Consider the following 20,975-nt stretch of genomic DNA (forward strand, 5'->3'; position numbering starts at 1 on the left):
AAGAAGAGATACAAAAAATGTTTATATTATTAAAACAAGACCATTTAAGAAATAATGTTCTTTACAAAAGGTTTTACTTTTACAAGATTTCTTTAAATAGCAAAAAAGATAGGATTCAGGTTTTTCAAAATGTAATTTACATGTAATTTTTTCAGAAGCATACATACTATATAAATTGAGGGACACCTGCAGAAAAATGCTCAGATTCCCTTTTTTGTAAAATAGATATACCTCACATCTGCTCATGGACAGCTTGGCCAGAGAATGTAAACGGGTATGGTAAGTTCACCTCTTGCCAATGTCAAGTGTCACATGGAAATAGCCCTCTTTGAACAAGTCGTCTCCTGAAGAGATGAGAGTTCAGGATATCCTTTCTCTACCCTCAGCTTTACTGCCCCACTCCACCATGTGATAGACACTGATGCGCAGAGAGAGAAGGAAAAAAGAACAAGCCAGCAATATGTGCTCACATCGGTACCCACCACTAACACGCACGTGCAGCTCTGCTAGGAGCATCCCCCAAATAAATCATCCCAACAGGGCTTACTCTCCACAGGAGTGACGCCTTACAGTTGATTTAGCCTGCTCACGTATGCCAACATGCACAGACACGTGTGCACTTACGTTCTTCTCTCCTTCAGTGACACGAGTTTCATAGCAATATGCCAGAAGGATATCAATCAAACTGTAGTACACTTGGCGAAGAGCTCTCTTGTCCAGTAGGTAAGATTTATTGACAAATTTTCGCAGCTGATATTTCTCTTCTTCAGAAAAAGACACTAGGAAAAAAATGCATTTAAAAATGAAACACTCCATTCAGTTTTGCAAAAAAAAAACAAAAAAACAAAAAAACCCAGTGCGGAGGATTTGTCAAAATTAGAACTTCGATTATAGAAACTGAAATAAGAGTAATTTAACTCTGAATATAGAAGGAACTTTTAAACTAGGCTTCACAGTTTTATTAAGGGCTGTGCATCTGCTCAAACCCTAGTAGAGCTAAATAAAGGAGAAATGTCTAAACAGTATTTATTCCTTACTTCCGGGATGCCCCCTCTTTTTGCTACACTGTCCTGTATTCAAGGCATCTAAATGCCAGAGCTATTGACTTTAAAATTCAGATAACACAGTTTGAGAACAGAAAACATAATGGCTAAATAAAGCACTCTGTAAATATTCATTATCCATTTTGAAAGTTCTATACAAAAGAATAGGAATATTCCCATATAATAGGCAATGTTAAGGGCAAAGTATCTATTAATATCTTTTAGACACAAAGTATTACCTACATAACACACAAATGGGACCACATCACACATATTTGACTTGTGGGAAGAAGGTGGTTCTTTTCAACAGTGTGTCTTTTCTTCTCTGGCTTTCACCCTGTCTACATCTTCAACAACAGCCTCCTCCACATTAAAAATCTAGTATATAAGGGCGCCTGGGTGGCGCAGTCGGTTAAGCGTCCGACTTCAGCCAGGTCACGATCTCGCGGTCTGGGAGTTCGAGCCCCGCATCAGGCTCTGGGCTGATGGCTCAGAGCCTGGAGCCTGTTTCCGATTCTGTGTCTCCCTCTCTCTCTGCCCCTCCCCGTTCATGCTCTGTCTCTCTCTGTCGCAAAAATAAATAAACATTGAAAAAAAAAATCTAGTATATATCATTTCATATTTTTCTCTATAATCATGTAATGCTATACAGACACATAAACATATACAAAGGAATTTATATGATCCTCCCTTCCCCACCCATAGAATTCGATCCTTTTTTTCCACCTAGCCTACCTCACTGAATAACTCTGGCAAATCTCTCCAAGTCAACTGGTACTTAGCTAATTTTTGTAAAGGCGCAGAATATTCCATGGTGTGGTATGCTCTATCCAACCACTCCCCCTACTGATGGGCATCCACTATGCTTCCAGTTTTCTGCCACTGCTAGTAAGACTGCATAAATGTCCTTACCACACATCCTTGGATACTGGGAGGTTTTATTTCTATAAAAGAGATTCCCGAGAGTAAATTCACTGGGTTAAAAAGTGCATCTGTTTTTTAAGAATACTTTATTTAAAGGCTACAACTCTCCTTTTTAATGGCCCTGGATACAAGTTCTCCTTCTACACCCATCCCTCCCACCCAGCGATAAATATCATAGCTTTTCCTACTCATTTCCATTTTAACAGATAGGAAATGACTGTAGTATGAAGAATTCTAAGAGGAGACCCAGTGAATGTGGGCAGAATCTGTGACTTGCTTCTATCCAAAAGAATATGGCAATGGTGATCGGACAGTCACTGTCATGATTATGTCGCTTTAAAGAACAGACTGGAGCCAGAGACTCACCGCTGGTTTTGAAGAAATAAGATGCCATGTTGTTAGAAGGCTGTTTGGCAGGAGAGTGTGGGGAGCTGTGAGATGTGAGAGTAGCCTCCAGCTGACAGCCAGTAAGGGCACTGGGACCTTAGTTCTACAGATGCAAGAACAGAATTCTGCCAACCATCAAATGAGCCTGGAAAAGAACCCTGAGGTCCAGAAAAGAACATAGCTACCAACACATATGAAAAAAGAAAGGAGAAGATGGCCATATTTATGTACACCCTGATAAGACCCTGAGCAGAGAACCCAGCTAGCAAACTCGAGTCCTGAGCCATGGAAAATGAGTCAAATTAGAACTGTTTCTAATTTGTGGTAATTGCTTACACAGCAAAAGAAACCTAATACAATGATATACCACTGTTACTGCGGTTAGTATTTTTCTAACTGCTAAACTTTAAGCATTATTTTATAGGTTTGCTGGCAACCTCTGAACGAACCATTCAATGTGTTTTGCCCACTTTTTTCTATTGGATGGCTTGTCTTACCAAATTTTTAAGAACTTGCTGTTATAGATATGAACCCTAGTCATATCTCCAAATCGACTGTATCTCTACTGACTTTGTTTATGGGATCCTTTGCCATTGATTTATCTATTTTTTTGCGTGTAGCCAAATACATCCATCTTTAAAAAAAAAAAAAAAACAGATTCTGGATTGACAGTCTCCGATAAGTTTCCCCAACTCCTGAAAATGTACATGAAACCTCTCATCTTTTCTTTAAGATTTACAGTTTCCTTTCTAAAATCTTAAGTTTTTAATCCATCTGGAAGTAATTTTTTCATGTTAAAGGATTCTGGTTAATTCCAGGTAAACAGTTAATTGCACCAGCACAGTTTGGTCAGTAATCCATCTTTTCCCCACTGTACCGAACTATTAGCTTTGTCAAAAAGATCTGTTGTTTTCTTACTAACAATTATTTCCAAGCATTTTCAGCTTTAGTGACTTGTAAATACAATATTCCCCCCCCACCCCCGCATTTCCAGTAATTTTTGATAGGACAGAGAAAAGCTATTTCTTTTCACAAACCACCTTACCCAATATTTGGCTGCCTTGACTAAAAAAAAAAAAGCAAAGTACTTAATAAATGCTAATAGTTAAAAAAAAAAAAAAACTTTATGTCTACATTGGTAAGGTAAGCAAGTATATAAGGCTGAAGTTCTTTCTAACTTTCCTCTGATGTTTACAATATAGACAAGCTATCGTCAAGGATCTATTTTCTCACATTAAAACATGAGCATTTTCTGGGGTTCCTGGGTGGCTCAGTAGGTTAAGCATCCAATTTCAGCTCAGGTGATGGTCTTGTAGGCAGTAAGTTCAAGCCCGCATCAGGCTCTGTGCTGACAGCTCAGAGCCTGGAACCTGCTTTGGATTCTGTCTCCCTCTCTCTCTGCCCCTCCCCAGTTCACACTCCCTTCTGTCTCTCAAATATGAATAAATGTTAAAAAAAATTTTTTTTAAAACAATATGAGCATTATCGGTTATTATCATATATACGAAGTAAAATGCATCTTACCTTAGAGCAAGATTTACAGAAAGAGTAACAACTAACAACATAAGTGTACTCAGTTCCTAGCTAGTGTAAGTAAAACATGGCCTGCTACTTACCTTAGAGCGATTTCTTTTTTTTTTAAATATATGAAATTTATTGTCAAATTGGTTTCCATACAACACCCAGTGTTCATCCCAAAAGATGCCCTCTTCAATACCCATCACCACCCCCCCCCACCCCCCATCAGCCCTCAGTTTGTTCTCAGACCTTAGAGCGATTTCTTTTTTTTTTTTTTTTTTCAACATTTATTTATTTTTGGGACAGAGAGAGACAGAGCATGAACGGGGAAGGGGCAGAGAGAGAGGGAGACAGAATCGGAAACAGGCTCCAGGCTCTGAGTCATCAGCCCAGAGCCTGACGCGGGGTTCGAACTCCCAGACCGCGAGATCGTGACCTGGCTGAAGTCGGACACTTAACCGACTGTGCCACCCAGGTGCCCCAAGAGCGATTTCTAAAGAAACTTAAGCATCTAGATATTTTAAGCTACCTCTAAAAAAAAGGTTATCAACCTTTTACCTTGCAAAGTAATCTTTAATTCTCGTTCCATGCCCTATCAGACCATTAGTTTCAAATTCACTTAAAAAGTTAGGCCCAATAAAGAGGAGCGTTTTGCTTCTAGTTCCAGTGGTTCATACTAACGTAGTTCAAAACAAAGCAAAACAAAACAAAACTTTAAAAGGCTCTTTCTCCAGGTTTTAGAATTGCCTGTTACATTTAGGTAAGGACAGGCTAAACTGCTAACCAAAAGACCCCAAAATACAGTGGCTTCTCTGCAACAGAAGTTTGTCTCCCACACTACTATTCTGAGTGAATGATCCAGGACTGGTGAGGCATCAGCATCTCCATCATATGACTTCCAACTATGCATCTAAGAAAGCTGTTCCAGGTTTTCACCATTTCCTAACCAATGGGCAAGCAGCCTAAGACGGCAAGCTCCTTCTTTCTAAAGACCGGGGCCAGGGCACACACCACTTCCGTCATTTCCCATCACCTAGGACTTAGGCACAGGACCACGCTGAGGGCGAAGAAGGAGAGCAAAGGGAATCAACAGGGCAGTCACTAGCTGCATGCTCACGTGTCTAGCTCCAACTCAGGAAGCCCCTGAGGGGAGGAAGACTAAAACAGACACCAGGTGGCTGTGATGCTTTTAGGAGCCCAAAAATTAAGTTGCTTTTTAGTATTCCCAAATCACTCTCTTACTAGCCAGTTACCCCATCCCTTCTATCTGCTCAACAAAAACTGCCCTTTTGCGGGGCACCTGGGTGGCTCAGTTGGTTGAGCGTCCGACTTTGGCTAAGGTCACAATCTCGCAGTCCGTGAGTTCGAGCCCCGCGTCAAGCTCTGAGCTGATGGCTCAGAGCCTGGAGCCTGCTTCCGATTCTGTGTCTCCCTCTCTTTCTGCCCCTCCCCCGTTCATGCTCTATCTCTCTCTGTCTCAAAAATAAATAAACGTTAAAAAAAAAAAAAAACTGCCCTTTTGCTCATCACAACTGGACAAGGCCAGAAGAGAGAGATTTCCTCACATGCTGGGCCCTTTTCACATAGTTTCCCAAACCCACTTCTGTCCTCTCTTAGGAGCCTTAACTTTAACATGGCTTCTTTTTGTTTAAAGGCTTCCTTCCAGCCATTTTACACTCTATCCTCTGGGGGAAAAAAATCTTAAGCGCAGTTATTGGAAATTACTAGAAGCAATACCCCTCTACTCATTAAAATTTACTTAGTGCAAAAAAACCAGATCTTAAAATATATTTATGTAATCATTTTTTAATGATGTTAGAAATTCTATGTTTAAAAAGTATGAGAAGAAACAGGAAATGTATTTGCACAAGTGCTGCTTACATAAATGACAACGATGGGAATGCATTTGCTTTAATTTGCTGGCAGCAACATAAAGATATGTGTATACTTTTAAACTTAATGCAGGTAGGTGTCAGGTGAAGCATTCTTTAAAGACTGGGACTTAGGGGCGCCTGGGTGGCGCAGTCGGTTAAGCGTCCGACTTCAGCCAGGTCACGATCTCGCGGTCCGTGAGTTCGAGCCCCGCATCGGGCTCTGGGCTGATGGCTCAGAGCCTGGAGCCTGTTTCCGATTCTGTGTCTCCCTCTCTCTCTGCCCCTCCCCCGTTCATGCTCTGTCTCTCTCTGTCCCAAAAATAAATAAACGTTGAAAAAAAAAAATTTTTTTTTTAAATAAAGACTGGGATTTGGAAATAGAATTAATAAGACAGATAAACTGGGTGCAGAATGTCTCATTGAAGGGCTAATGTGAGGATCCCTTAATTTAAATAGAAGCTCTCAGTTCAATTAAAGCAATCTGATTTAAGGAAAATGTAAGAAAGCACATATTCACTGCATGAAGAACGTATACCTAACAAAGTATTTTAGTCCCCTAGTAATTCATAAGAAGGTTTGAGACAGTATTCTCATAGGTATAGTTTTGAGATGTTCATTACTTCAGCTAATAGCAAAGTGCCAGGTGTTCATGATGATATTATCTCACTTGAGAAAAGCCTTTAACCTAGTTGACTAATAAGGACTTCTGCTTCCAGATAATTCTAAATCATAAGGTAAGCATTCCCAGAACCATTTAATAATACATTTACTCATCTAAATGTTTATACCTTCATTCTCAAGTAATCACACCTGTATATACACTTAATCGTTTGTAAAGACTGACCTAGGAACTATAGGTTCTGATGTTCCATTACCCAGAAGTAAGGGCTTCTGCATAACATAAGTCACTTTCCAAGACCGTGTATGTAAGAAAAGCCTACTTGAATGTACTCAAGAATTCTTGGATGCCAGGTGCCCCTAACCTTTCCTTAAAACACACCACCACCTTTTTCTGAGCATTTTCAAGTCCATTTTGGCTTAAATAGCTCATTAATAATACACAAATGCATTTAAATTCTGAAATTCAAGCAAAGGAACCAGAGATGATAAATAACAATATTAACAAAGTAGGAAATCACTAGAGAAACCAAAAGTCTTAGCTCCCCAAGGCCTTTTTGATTAGAGCTGTAAATCACATCACCCAAAGGGGAACTTGGGGAGGTTTGCACACAATCAGGTCTAACTAAGCAGCGGCAATGGAAATGACTACAGATGCGGTGCCAACAATACTTGGATGATTGCCACCATGAGTAACATTTGTCAAGCATTTGTATGACTAAGCTACACTACAAAGCAGCCTTGCTATACAGTTCACAACATTTCGGTTAATTATACTTCTATAAATAATCTACAGTCAAACAAAGGCAGCGGAAACTCAATTCATTTGGGGAAGACACTGGTGCACTAGCATGATGCAAATGGCCCAGGACCACCTCCCAATGTTAAAAAAAAAAAACCCAATCGGTACATGTGAAGACTGCAAAGGGGCTCCCATCAAAATGGAAAGTGACCTTCTTAACTTCACTTTGAACATTCTCTAGTTGTGTTACTTTGAAATCGTCCCTTCTCTCTAAATCCCCCTCCCAAATATCTGTCTTCTGTGGGGCAACAATTAAATAATCCCTGATCCGGCTCCTCTCGGAGGAATGCAAATCTGTCTATTATATTGTATACTTTCTGGAAACAGATCAAGGGAACCAGAAGAAAATGTGCTGCATTCAAACCTTTAGCCTAAATGGGTAGTCCCGCAGCGCTACAACTTTCAAAGCTGACACTGACAGTTAGCTCTACAAACACTGGAGAACTCACTGGTGCCAAACAGGATGTCCCCGCTAGGAAGTTCATTGACTAAAAATGTTATGTGGTGTCACACCATGCAACCATGTGCCAAGATTCTTGGGCTGAGATTAACCACGGAGAGACAACTTGGGAAATGTGGTAAGTCCATCCTCATGAAACCAGAGCTCAGCAGGAGCATAGCATTTAACACTTCCATTTACAAGCCTTTGGGGAGGAAGACGGATCATTAACAAAAGTCGCCGTGTTGTAACTCAGGCCTACAATGAAAATCATAGGAATCATAAAATCAAAGGAATCATAACTGAGGCAAAGACAGGGAGCAAAGTTCACCATCTAAGGCTTATCTGGAATTCTAAACAATCTAGCTTACTATTTCATGATGAGACTGAATCAAAGGTAGAGCCCTCACCCGCACTGCTGTATCTGCCTGGCAACACCCCACTGCAGTGACACAGAAAGGAAGGAGGCCAGGGAGGCAAAGAACAAAGAGGAAGTGGAAGGGAAAATACAGCACGAGCATGCTCCTTGAGTAGGCTAAGGACTTGAAAGTTTATTTCTTGGTTTATTTCTTTTTGCCCATATTATCATCTGGGTGAACACACTTCAAAACATTTTCACAATTCTGGGGACCTCCAATACTTGACCAAGAAAAAAAGAAAGAAAGACAGGGGCACCTGGGTGGCTCGGTCAGTTAAATGTCTGACTCTTGGTATCGGCTCAAGTCATGATCTCATGGTTTGTGGGATGGAGCCCCCCATCAGGGTCTCTATTGATAGCACAGGGCCCGCTTGGGATTCTCTCTCCCTCTGGCTCGCTCTCTGCCCCTCCCCCATTCACATGCACGTGCTCTCTCTCTCTCTCAAAAATAAAAAAATAAACATTTTTTTAAAAAAAGAAAGAAAGAAAGATCTCATTAACAAAAAAACTTCCCCCTAAAGCTTCATAAATGTACAAAAATTTTAATTTCACAGAGAGGCCATTCAATTTCTGGCACTCCCACCATTGATGTTAGTCTACAATAATAATCTCTAACATTTACAACATGCTAGGGATTTCAAGTACATCATCTCATTCAGTCAACAAGACAACTCTATGTGGTAGGTATAAGATTTCCACAGCAACCCTGCCAAGTTGCAAGATCACGCAACTAGCCTGTGATGGAGCAAGGTGTTAAAGCCCGAACCCCATCTTTAGCTTATATCCATCCTTAACCCTATACTTGGCACATTATGAAAAGTGCTTTCTGTACAACAACACAGAGCTCAAGTTCTTCTACCTTAGATCACAAGTCCTTGCTATTTTTAAAGGTGATTTTTAAAATGAATCACCATACTAGCTTAGCAGGCTACAATTGTTCTCTAAGCACCAGTCAGGATACATGTCACAGGTGGAATGAAGATGAAGGGACAGGAGAGGCAGTGGTTAAAGGGAAGAACTAGTCTAATCTTCTGTTACAATTACAAACAGAGAACTAACTCAAAGGCTGGCTCTCACAGAAAACAGGACCTAGAGCAAGCTACAAAGGATCCAAGTGAAGCAAGTTCGAATTTAAATCAAAGAAAGGTAATGCCTTTTCTTGATTTTTAGGGCAACTAGCTCACCCTTGTGGACAGAAAACTTAACTACACAACCACCAATTTCCACCTGCACCACCTTATCAAAACACTGCACCAAATTTGGGGAAACTGATTGAGACCAGCAGATAGCCTTGATGATTTCAGAGTGAGCAGACATTTTAAGCAGACCTACGTGGCATATACAATTACCTATCTCAACTGTGTTAGCAATCCTCTACCTGAAAATGTGTCAATATAATGTGGGAGGTCTCTGAAAGATTCTTAAACTCAAATCAAATATAAAACCAAGGATTTGTTGAAAAGAATGTAACAAGAGCCATTATTTATAAATGAGTTTCTCTACTGCAGTAGTCAATTATAAAAGATTAAAGCAGCAATTTTTCCATCTGGTAGAAATCACCTAAACTCTAACAAAACCGAACTACAAAAATACTTTGTACAGTATTTATCTCTTCCATAAATATTTACCAAGAACTTAGTATACAACAGGCACTCTGCTAGACAACAGAAATATAGCAAACAACAGACGACCGCGTTACTATGCAGAGAATCAAAGTACTGTTAGACAATAGACTTGCAGCTATTTCAGACTGAGTGGCCAAAGAAGGTACTGCAAAAAAACTGTAAACAACCCAAACATCCCATCAGTAATAAATAGCCCAAATATCCATTGTTCATGATAAAAATATACAACAGAATGCCAGGCAGCTATTAAAAGCTCAGGAAGAACCCTAAGTGCCCTACAGGGAAGAGGTACAACATGTGCTACACACTGGACAAAGTCAAGAAAGAACAGAGTGCGTGTGAGTCTGTTTATAAATTTCTTACAGCTAATATTCAGATGTTGGTATATGCACTGAAAAAACCCTAAAACTGTTAAGAGTGATTACTGTTTTTTAATACAGAAATAAAAGCCAGGGGCGCCTGGGTGGCGCAGTCGGTTAAGCGTCCGACTTCAGCCAGGTCACGATCTCGCGGTCTGTGAGTTCGAGCCCCGCATCGGGCTCTGGGCTGATGGCTTAGAGCCTGGAGCCTGTTTCCGATTCTGTGTCTCCCTCTCTCTCTGCCCCTCCCCCGTTCATGCTCTGTCTCTCTCTGTCCCAAAAATAAATAAACATTGAAAAAAAAAAAGAAAAATTTAAAAAAAAAAAAAGAAATAAAAGCCAAATCAGTATACCGCAAAACATGGGCCTTCTACTCTTGATCTATCTGAAACTGTTATAATTCTAACATACAGATGTAATATCATGAAAAACTTAGAGAGGACATATCCAATTCAATCAACAGACAAAGGGAATGAAAACTAGGTCTTTTCCCACCATTGCTAATACTCAAATGCCCTTACTACAGTGGAATGTTCAGATCTTTTAAGCAGATTATTCAACTATTACCGATGTCCTGTGTGTTCATGTCCCTAAATTTACTTAAAAAATAAAAATTTTTGAAAGGATCCCAATGATTCAACTATACTTCAAAAGACTGTTCCAAGACCAGTCTAATCATCGAGTAGCATTTTCCAGTCTGGGGTGAAGACTCCATTTCCAAAATTAGCAAACCAAAAGAATATCTTCCCTCCATGAGAGAATTACAACTGTGTGCTTAGTAACAGGGAAGACAGGAAACAAATGAGCCTAATTTTGAGTTGCTTACCTAATGCAGCATGATTTTCTTGCTCCTGACTCTTTCCCAAAGAGGCCATCATTTTTGAATATATGTCAGTCCACCAAGGATTATACTTCAAAATCTGTTCAACAGCCTCATCTTCAAAAAAGTCAGCTCTGGAAAGAAAACAGTCAACGAGCTTGTTACATAGAATTGAGCTGAGTTTCATTTTTCTTTTAATTTTATCTTAACTCCTTACGTTTGGTATTAGAAACAGAGATTGTTAATTCAAAGTACAGATCAAGGAAATGAGCACTGTGTTCACTTTCTGAGTGGTCACTAATCACCATAAAACGAAAGCTGGGGTCAGACTAAAGGGATATGTGACATTTCTGCTCTCCTCAGAAACAAAGTGGAGAAAGGACCAGTCCTTCCCTTGAAGGCCCACCCCCGTACTGCACTGGCATGGGATGAGGCAAATCTGAACACAAAATGGACTGAAGCACTGAACTTGGGCTAGGTTTTTAAGTACCACCTGTTTTGGTAAGGTTACAATAAAGGAAAGAATCTTTTAATTCTACCAAAGGAAAAAAAAAATAATCAACAGAAAATACAAGATACTGCACACCCCCCCCCCCCCCCCACACACACACCATTTATTAGCATGCGCCCTCATACTTTCTACCAAGATGCAATTTCTCTTACTTAGCTCTGCTAGTCCTAATAGTCCCTTGGCTTAAAACTATTGGAAAAGAACAAAGCAACGTTTGTAAAGGAGAGAAAATTAATTTGCGTGTACTTCACTTTCTGGGTTTTAACTTGCAAAATAACTGCTACCTTCAAAATAGGTTCCTGGAGGACATTTATTCAGAAATTCTACCACCTTGCATTCAAGGCTGAAAACTGGTATTCGTGGGAACGGAACAACAAAAAAGTAGAACTCATGGTGAAAAATTCATTTATATGTCAGTTAATTAGAAACTCAAGGAATTGGTTGTTTTCACAGGTTGATTTTCTAGCTGATAGTTTTATGACCTGAAATATTTTTTCTTTCAACTGAGATAATGAAATCTTTCTAAATTTAGAAACTCAGATAACTGAGTTATTAACTAAGTTAATTTCTGATTAGAAAATCAGATAACTTACTGAATTCTTCATACATGCCAAGCACTGCACTAAATCCTTTTCACCCATCACTTTCTTAATCTTCACACCATCCCCATAGGCAGGGGGTACTACTAATACTCCCATTTTACATGGGTGGAAACTGAGGGTCAGAAAACTTGTGTATCGTGGCCAAGGTCAAAGAACCAGGAAGAAGTGTGGCCAGGATCTGGACCCAATTAAGTCTTACTCCAGAATCCAAGCCATTAACCAATATAAACATTCCATTTTTACGCTTGAGGAAATAAAAGTACATATGGGACAAAACCGAATAGCAATGATCTTGAAATAGTAATTGTCAATTATCAATTTTTGTCAGGTACATGACAGATATTTCAAAAAGATAAGTACTACAAGTAAACAGCTAAAATGCTTTAATAAAAGTCAACAGGAAGTATTGACTCTGCCCTGTGCCAACAGTAGTACTGACTCCATTTTGGGCACTGGGGTTACACGGCTGACAAGAGACATGCAGTCATGGTCCTTACGGAACTTACAGTGTCATAGGAGGGCCCAGCAGTCACAATATAAGTGCTATGTAACTACTATGACCTAACAGTACGAGCATCTATGGCAAAGTCAAACTGGGATGACAGGGAAGGTCCCTGAAGGGAAGACTATCTAAGCCAATAGCTGAATGACAATAAACAGTTAACTAGACTAAGACAGATAGGAGAGAGTATTCTGGCTACAAGAATAGGTAGCAAAGGCCAGGAAACAAGAAGGCACGTTTAAGGGGGCAAAGGGGAGTTGAGGATAGCTGAAAACAATACACTGTAGTGACAACAACACTGTAAGCCATGTCCAAAAAATCTAGTGGATTTTTGTCACTAAAAACGACTAGACACTTAAAACCTTTTACATATGGGTCTCATATCAGTGTGCTTTGGCCCACTGCTCTCACTGGTCTGGAACATGGTCTAGGAGCAAGCCCCAGAGCACAGAAATCATGGAGGCCTGGAAGGGGGTAGTAGCAACGGACGTGGAGCAAAGTGGATCTGAGCTACAGTCAGAGGCTAGAATCCTTAGGATGTAGACATAAAGGGGGCCAGGAGTCAAGGTCTATATCCAGCATTCCAGCTGAGACAGTTCAGTGGACAACAGTGCCCTCTGACGAGACAGGAACACAGGGACACTAAACAGACAGAATAGCTGGAGACTTCCGCTTAGAACAGGCTGAGTTTGAGACATCCTTGCAGGACATACAGAGACTGACTGGCGCAATAGGCAGTTAGCCACACAGATCTGATGCTCAGGAGAGACACATGGAATCGTGAGCATTTAGACAGTGACAGAGGCCAAGGGAGAACACACAATCACCCAGAGAGAACTTGGGAGAATGAGAAAAAAGGACTCCACATACTGGAGGGCTGACGACACAAGTCAAGAGTTGAAGAGCCCATCTAAAATGATTCTGAGTCTCCCTAGAAGAAGTGATGGGAAAAAAAACCAAAACAAGACCTTGTAAAATCTACCACTTCCACGCCCTCCCTCTAAAAATTTCAAAATGTTTAAATGACTCTTTTGGGTAAAATCTCACTAATATAGTCCGAATAGTTGAAAATGTGATGGCTTATCCTTTACACTGTCCATGGTTCAAGAGTTTTGTGAACAAGATCTGAAGTTGACTAATGTTCTACTTTCCAAAATGAATTTATTTTCAAGTTTCTAAATGTCATTCACTCAATGAGCATTTACCGAGTGTCCCATGAAAATGCAGCATCAGGGAGATGAGGATCAGTAAGACACTCCTGACCCTTCAGGGATCCACAATGAAATGGGAATGGATACAAAGAGAGAATATTGTAACATCGAGATGATCTGTCACTTGGAAGCCCCGAGGAGGGCTTCCTCTGCCAGTCTGAGAGGGGGTGTGCCAAGGGGTGACAGTGGAGCCCAGTCTTAAAAGATAAAAGTTATCCAAGCTAGGTGGAGCAAGGGAGAAAACAGCTGTCACAGGAGCATCATGAATACAAAGTGTGCAAGAAGTGGCATGGTACAGGCAGAGAAATAACTAAAATTCATTACTGCTGCAGCGTATAGGGTAGACAGGGACAGGCAAAAGAGAAGCTCCAGACGTAAGCACAGTCCAGGTCACAGAGAACTTTCTACACCGTGCTAAGGACGTAGAAGTTTATATACTTTAATTGATGGAGAACCCACTGAAGATTTAAAGCAGATGTTCACTTTCAGTACTTAAGACATGATACTGGTGGTTTTATGGTTGATGGATTTGCAGGAGTCCAGGCTGGAGGTGGATACACCAAATACGAAGTCATGAGACTGCTGCACTAAGCCAGACATATAGGAGGACCAGAAAGAGACTGAGTGAAGGAAACAGCAAACAGATAAATGGTACCACTTCTGGATGGATTAGAAGTGTGGAGAAAGAAAGGAGTCAAAGATAAATCCCGGGTTTCTACCCTGAGTGACTGGGGTGAAAAATGGTACACTCCACCGAACAGAAAATGCAGGAAGACTTTCCAGGTAAAAATGATGGGTTCAATTTTGGACACTCAGCAGAGGAGGTCAGCAAATACCCAGTCGCTCTCCAAACCCTTAACAACGTGACTTTTCTTCAGAGCACTTATCACAATCCAAATCTTGTCTCCTTCCCCACTAGAAAGTAAGCCCCGTGAATGCAGTGACCTTGTGGTATTCACACAAATCCTCAGTATGTGTGACTCTGCCTGGCATGCAGTTCATTCAAACTGGGATTTGTTGAACAAATTAGTGCATATGTGAAAGAAGAAATCGATGAGATTTTCCTCTAATGCTTTTTCCTAAGCTTGCCATTTTGAATAAAGAGCCATGCTGGAAGCAAGTGATCTTCTTCCCAGCCTCATCATTAGTACTCAGAGCCTTGACATTCCTCAATTAATCCAAAAGCCAGATGAGTGTATCAAACTCTTAAACAAATTTACAGCACTGAAAAGTTACAATTTAAAATGGCACCCCAAATGCTAGGCATCATTTTTGTACCTCTTCTCATCTCACAGATATTTAGAATGCTAACTCAATTCTTCTGTTTTCTCCCAAAGAAGGACATAGGCAGATTTATGAATTGGTTCAGGTAAAAGATATGCTGACAATTAAAAAAAACAATATGCCTAGGGAAGGAAAGAAAAACCACTCTCGGCAAGAGAAATATGAAAACTTGGCTATGACAGGCAAAACAGGAAGGCCTATTAAAGAATGTTTCCAGATACCTTCAACAAACTGTAGTGTAAAAATAATGCCCAAAAGGAGTTACAAATAGCAAAAAATAGACAATCAAAAACAATGCATGTTTATGGATCATCTGTTATATGCCCAGTATTCTGCTGGGCTGCAAAACACACACCAAGGAATAACATCACAGAATGGCCTCTAGATTTTACAACACAAGACCTAAAAAATAATTATTATCCTAAGTCATTTATATGTGCCTTTGAAAGGAATGAATTTTTCTATATACTGAATTTACCTCACTGTGTTCTGCCTTAGGATAGAATTAAAATTAGTTTTCCTTAAGTCTGTAAAATATCAGACACCGTGACGAAACATCACGACCAGTAAGAAGTCACACAACTTGAAAGTCTCATATACTTCACAATGACATATATTATGTATTAGGCATGTACATTACATTCACGTACATAAATGTCTAACATGACACATGCAATGTATTGTCTGCATGGTAGGTAAAAATTGAAGCAAACCTTTTCCTCCACTGTATTAACCGTTAAGAACAATTTAAAAAGCACTGAGCTAAAAAAAAATTTTTTTAATTGAAAATTTAAAAGAATTTTACTTGGACTTCTCTAGTATTAACACATCTGGGTGAGTCAGTCAGCCAATATAAATAATGGGTAAGAAGTAACACAAAAACTACAATTAGCCAAAGTCTTACTGTTACTGGAGAAGTCACAAAGAACCTTTACCGCACAGCTCCCACTCTCCGACCTGCCCATGACTAAATTTAAACCACTCGTGTAAGAACTCTTCTTTAAATAATGGAAAGAATAGCTCATGCATACTATTAAAGAAAATGAGCTTCTGGATAAAGAAACACAGAAGATGGAGAAAAATAAGGGCTGCATATAATATCACACTGCTAACTATAAATTCCAATTTCCTAATTCTCTCAGGCCATGTCGTTATTCTTCCAGTTTTAGAAGAGAAGAGATAGGCAGTTCTTCTAATTAAGCTCCCTCCCACTTGAAATTTTACTCTTGTAAAGCTCATTCTGTTTTCATGCTGGTCCGAGAAATTTGCTGACAATGAAATTTCCCACTTTAAATATTCAGCATGATTTTAAATAGGTTTCTTCAAATTACTCTTCAGTGGACCTTTAAAGCCACAATTGGAGAGATAAAGGTAATTAGAAATGGCAATATAAATGGAGCTGAATCTCTCAGATGTCCTCCAAAATATAACATACCCTGCTCTTACCCAGTTCCCCCTAGGATGTTGAACAGTTCTGACCATTTATCACTACACATCACTCAATGCATTTGCACATCACAAGATATATTTCTGCCATTCCAATTAGTCTCCCACTGTGTCACAGGAGATAGAATGTTAATCACAAGAGTAACAGCAGTTAAACTGAAATAGTGTACATGAAAAGGAAATATAAAATGACAAATGGAAAGACTCTTTTCAAGTCCTGACGGAGCCACTTAGTAGTGGTATGACCTTGGGCAAGTCCCTTAACCTTCTTTACCCAACTGTTGTGAAAACGGATTTAAATAATCACTTGAGAGCACTTGATAAGCTGAAAGCACTATACAAATATAAGGGAATACGATGATTACAGCTGCATGTATAACGGTTTAGAAATTGTTGGCCCAGAGCTTGGGAAGAATAATAATTGAGGCCTACATCAACCTAGGACTCACATCCTAAGAGAGCTGAGTATCCACAGAAGCCAGGTGACAATCCCTTACTTGGAAGAAGTACTGCTTTTGTGGCCAATGAGAGACATCACAATGCTCAAGTGATTATTTACCTATGCATCAACTAGATAAGTTTGTTAGGCAAATACAAGCCTGCAAGTGACACATTATGGCAAAAGACACAATCAAGGCAGATGGGAAATACAACAAAACTTAAAATTAGATTTTATTTATACCCTACTGCAATGAACAATTATTTGTTAATTAGACTCAGATCTTCAATTACAGGTGCTCGGAAATGAAGTGTTGGTAAAACCCTGGATCAGCCAAGAAATGTAGTAAATGTAGATTCAAATTCTTAAAAAAAAACTGAAACATCTTTTCATTTACATAGACCATTAATTACAACAAAAAGTCTACTGAGAAGAACTATAAATATTCTCACGAATGCAGTGTTCTACTTTTAAGCCTGGCGAGGAAAAACTTAAAGAAGTACATTAAGAGTTCTCCGATGCTGGAATGATATCTTAGAAAGATCACAGAGGCTTAACACTTTGTAGGTTAATTCAAAAGTCAATTAAGGTTCTGAGCCATCACTAATTTTGAGAATCCCAAAACCACAGGCCTAGCATAGTTAAAAAGGCACTCCAAAAATTTTCAAATCAACGTCAGGTCAATTAAACGCTCAAAAAACTCAATACTCACAGATAATGATCAGGATCAAACTTGGCCAGCTCAGCATCCAGGCGTTTCTGCCGTCGTTCAGGTGCAGGAGTGAAATCTGGATCCTTAATATCAATAACATCACTCAATTCATCCTAAGAACACCCAGAAAAGAAAGAATAATTGCTATCTCCTATTTTGTCATTGAAAAATCTAATTTTGCACGAAAGGCCAAAACAAAGGAACAATCTGATCAGCAGGCCATAATACTACCTGTGACATGTAGATTCAAATCCAGCAAATGTTTGTTAAACACCTACTGCTTCCCTGTTAGAAGTTTTCACATAAGTTATCTCATTTAATTCGTACAACAAAGTGATCAATATATATCAGACATAAACGCTCATCCTAATTTTTTTAATGTATATTTAATCTTGAGAGAGAGACAGAGACAGAGCACGAGCGGAGGAGAGGCAGAGAGAGAGAGACACAGAATCCAAAGGAGGCTCCAGGCTCCGAACTGTCAGCACAGAGCCCGATGTGGGGCTCAAACGCACAAACCATGAGATCACAACCTGAGCCGAAGTCGGACACTTAACTGACTGAGCCACTCAGGCACCCCTGAACATTCATCATTAAAAAAACAAAAAACAAAAAACAAAAAGCAAAAAACAGAATAACTCCCTGCAAGCAACAGGAACATTCAATTCTCCATCTCTTCCCCATTTACTCCTAGAGATTTTAAAGTTATTAACAGCATGTTTAAATACATTTCTAAATTTTTCTTTTAATGTTTATTTATTTTTGAGACAGAGGGAGACAGAGCGTGAGTGGGAGAGGGGCAGAGAGACAGGGAGACACAGAATCTGAAACAAGCTCCAGGCTCTGAGCTGTCAGCACAGAGCCCAAAGCGGGGCTCGAACCCATGAACCATGAGATCATGACCTGAGCTGAAGTCGCACCCTTAACTGACTGAGCCACCCAGGCGCCCCTAAATACATTTCTAGACTGGAAGATGGAGATGCTCCTGCCATGTTAGCAAACAGAACCTTAGGTAACTTTTGTGTGCCCATAAATCTCTGCTCGACCAGAAATCCACTAGACCCAGTCAGCCCATCTCCAGAAGCCAGGCCAACCCTGGGTGCTATGCTTACTTCCTGGTTCCCTCTTACCCCAAACAAGGTTGACTGTGTGGCCTTAGCCAATCAGACATTTCCTATCTTTCTTCCTTGTTATTCTTTATCCCATTAAAATTTTCTGCCTTTCGCCCATTTTTCCAAGTCTCCCAGTGAAGACTGTTCACTTCCTAAAGCGTTAAATAAAGTCTCTTTGTATCACTGAAAACTGTCTTCTTTAATCACTTTTGAACAACTACATGCAGACTTTCCTTTTGTTTCTTCCTAAGGACTAACTCAGCTGGTCTCAAATAAGGATTTCCAAATAAAACTTACATATAAAACTGTGTGTGTTCTACTTTATGAGCATATTTAGGAATTTTTAAGGGCAATTTTGATGTATATGACTTTCTATCTGCAAACTTAAAAATCTAATCCTAATTGATATTCAATTTTACCGTAAAAATCTTCACTGATGTATACACACACACTGATACAGAGCATGGTTCTTAGGTCAAATCCTACAGAAAATAGGTATAGTAGGAAAACTGTCTAGGAAACCATATAATCTTTTTTTATTATAATTAGAATTATGAAGCCAAAAAACCTCATACAATGCAAAATATCCCTATAGCGACATCTTTTTTTCAACCTCCTCATTCCAATTACTGACCACAAATGAGAAGTATAGAAACTGAAAGAACCTTAACTAAAAAGAAATCCAGGGAAATTACTCGAGAGAGTCATGGAGGGAAACTGAAAACAGATTGGCAAATGGAATGACAGGTTAGTGCCTAATAATCAGCTTAAAGTCGAGAGCCGTGAGGCAACCTCACCACAAAGAAATGAGCTACAGTAAGCTGAAGGAGCCAAGGAGACACTAAGATAAACACTCCCCACACAATCCAAATTTTTGCATTGAAAAAAAAAATTCTCTCATTCCTATCACAATCCACTTAGCTCAAGTAATATCAACAACATTTAACCTAAGCACATTCTAATACAATGAAAGGGCCCAGAAAACTTTTTGGATGTCACGTCCAGAATACGTTAATACTTCTAACTACAAACATTCCAGGCAAAAACCAGATTCTTGGCTGTCCCCAAATAAAATTTTGCATTCCAAAAGTTCCCTTACAATTCACTTTTGGGAGATTAAGAATATATTTCCCTATAGAAATACTATTAAAACCAGTATTTATGTGCTCATGATAACCCACAAGTTTATTCCACTTATAATAAACTTTAAATAGAGTACTCTCCATTCAAAGGGCGTACAACCCTGTGGCAATGTTTCCATGAAAAAATGCTTTCAGAGTTCCACTGCAACCCACCATAAACATCTCTTCCCCAAGTAGGACAATCTGGACTCTTCCTCTCTTCCTCACCTGCCTGAAATGAAGTCCTCCAGGCACATAGCCAGAAAAGGTGCTGACCGTAGGCCTTGGGAGGAGAGGTCGAGTTGTACTGGGCCCACTGGACTCATGTCAGCCAGATGGCTACCATGAGAGCCATTTCGTGCCCGTGGACCCCAAGTCCTTCTTCCCAGCACCCTTAAGTCACACATTTGCTTCCCTACTAGCCCCAAGGAGTTCCTTGCACATACACACATGTACTCATTCACTCACTCACTCACTCACTTCTGAAAGCAGCCCAATGAAGCAGAAAAAAATGTGAATCTGTAGTCAGACAAACTGAAATTAAAACCCAGCTCCAGGGGTGCCTGGGTGGCTCAGTCGGTTAAGCGTCCAATTTCAGCTGAGGTCATGGTCTTGCAGTTCTTCAGTTTGAGCCCTGTGTCGGGGTCAGACCCCGGAGTCTGCTTCAGATTCTGCGTCTTCCTCTTTCTCTGCCCCTCCTCCACTCATGCTCTGTCTCTCTCTCTCAAAACTAAAAATAAACATTAAAAAATTAAAAAAAAAATAAACACCTCAGCTCCAGTCTAACTGTGCATCCTCCCTGAATCTTAGCCTCCCTTGTGTGAATGAGTCTAGTGACACCTCCACCGTGAGGCTGGGGACTAGTTTCCCCTTGCTGCTGTAACAAATTACTACAAACTTAGTGCCTTAACACAACACAAATATATTCTCTTATAGGTGTGGAGCTCCCAAGTCCAGAGTCAGTCTCATTGGGCTAAAATGAAGGGAAGGCAAAGCTGGTTCCTTCTCAAGGTTCTAAGAGAGAATTGGTTGCTTTGCCTCTTTCATCTTGGAGGGTAGCTTCCTCATTTCTTGGCAGGTGTATTAAAAAAATGTCCCATGACAATGCCCTTCCTCCCTCGGCTTCCATCATCATGTGGCCTTCTCTCTTTTCACTTTGACTCTCTTACCTCCTTCTTATAAAGGCCCTGTGATTAGATAGGACTCAC

The 20,975-nt window shown here is 39.9% G+C and overlaps 1 protein-coding gene across 1 annotated transcript in view; it reads right to left on the reverse strand.

The window, feature by feature from the left end:
• SHQ1 (SHQ1, H/ACA ribonucleoprotein assembly factor) overlaps nucleotides 1-20,975 on the reverse strand; it is a 101,095-nt gene that overhangs the window by 65,747 nt on the left and 14,373 nt on the right. Inside the window, exons 5-7 of the mRNA XM_047850292.1 lie at nucleotides 17,535-17,647; nucleotides 10,834-10,961; nucleotides 625-779 (exon numbers count right to left, since the gene is read on the reverse strand). Of these exons, the coding sequence (XP_047706248.1) occupies nucleotides 625-779; nucleotides 10,834-10,961; nucleotides 17,535-17,647 (396 nt within the window). The remainder of the gene's footprint in view (nucleotides 1-624; nucleotides 780-10,833; nucleotides 10,962-17,534; nucleotides 17,648-20,975) is intronic.

The sequence above is a fragment of the Prionailurus viverrinus genome, chromosome A2, assembly GCF_022837055.1.
Source record: "Prionailurus viverrinus isolate Anna chromosome A2, UM_Priviv_1.0, whole genome shotgun sequence".
In the NCBI taxonomy this organism is placed as follows: Eukaryota; Metazoa; Chordata; class Mammalia; order Carnivora; family Felidae; genus Prionailurus; species Prionailurus viverrinus.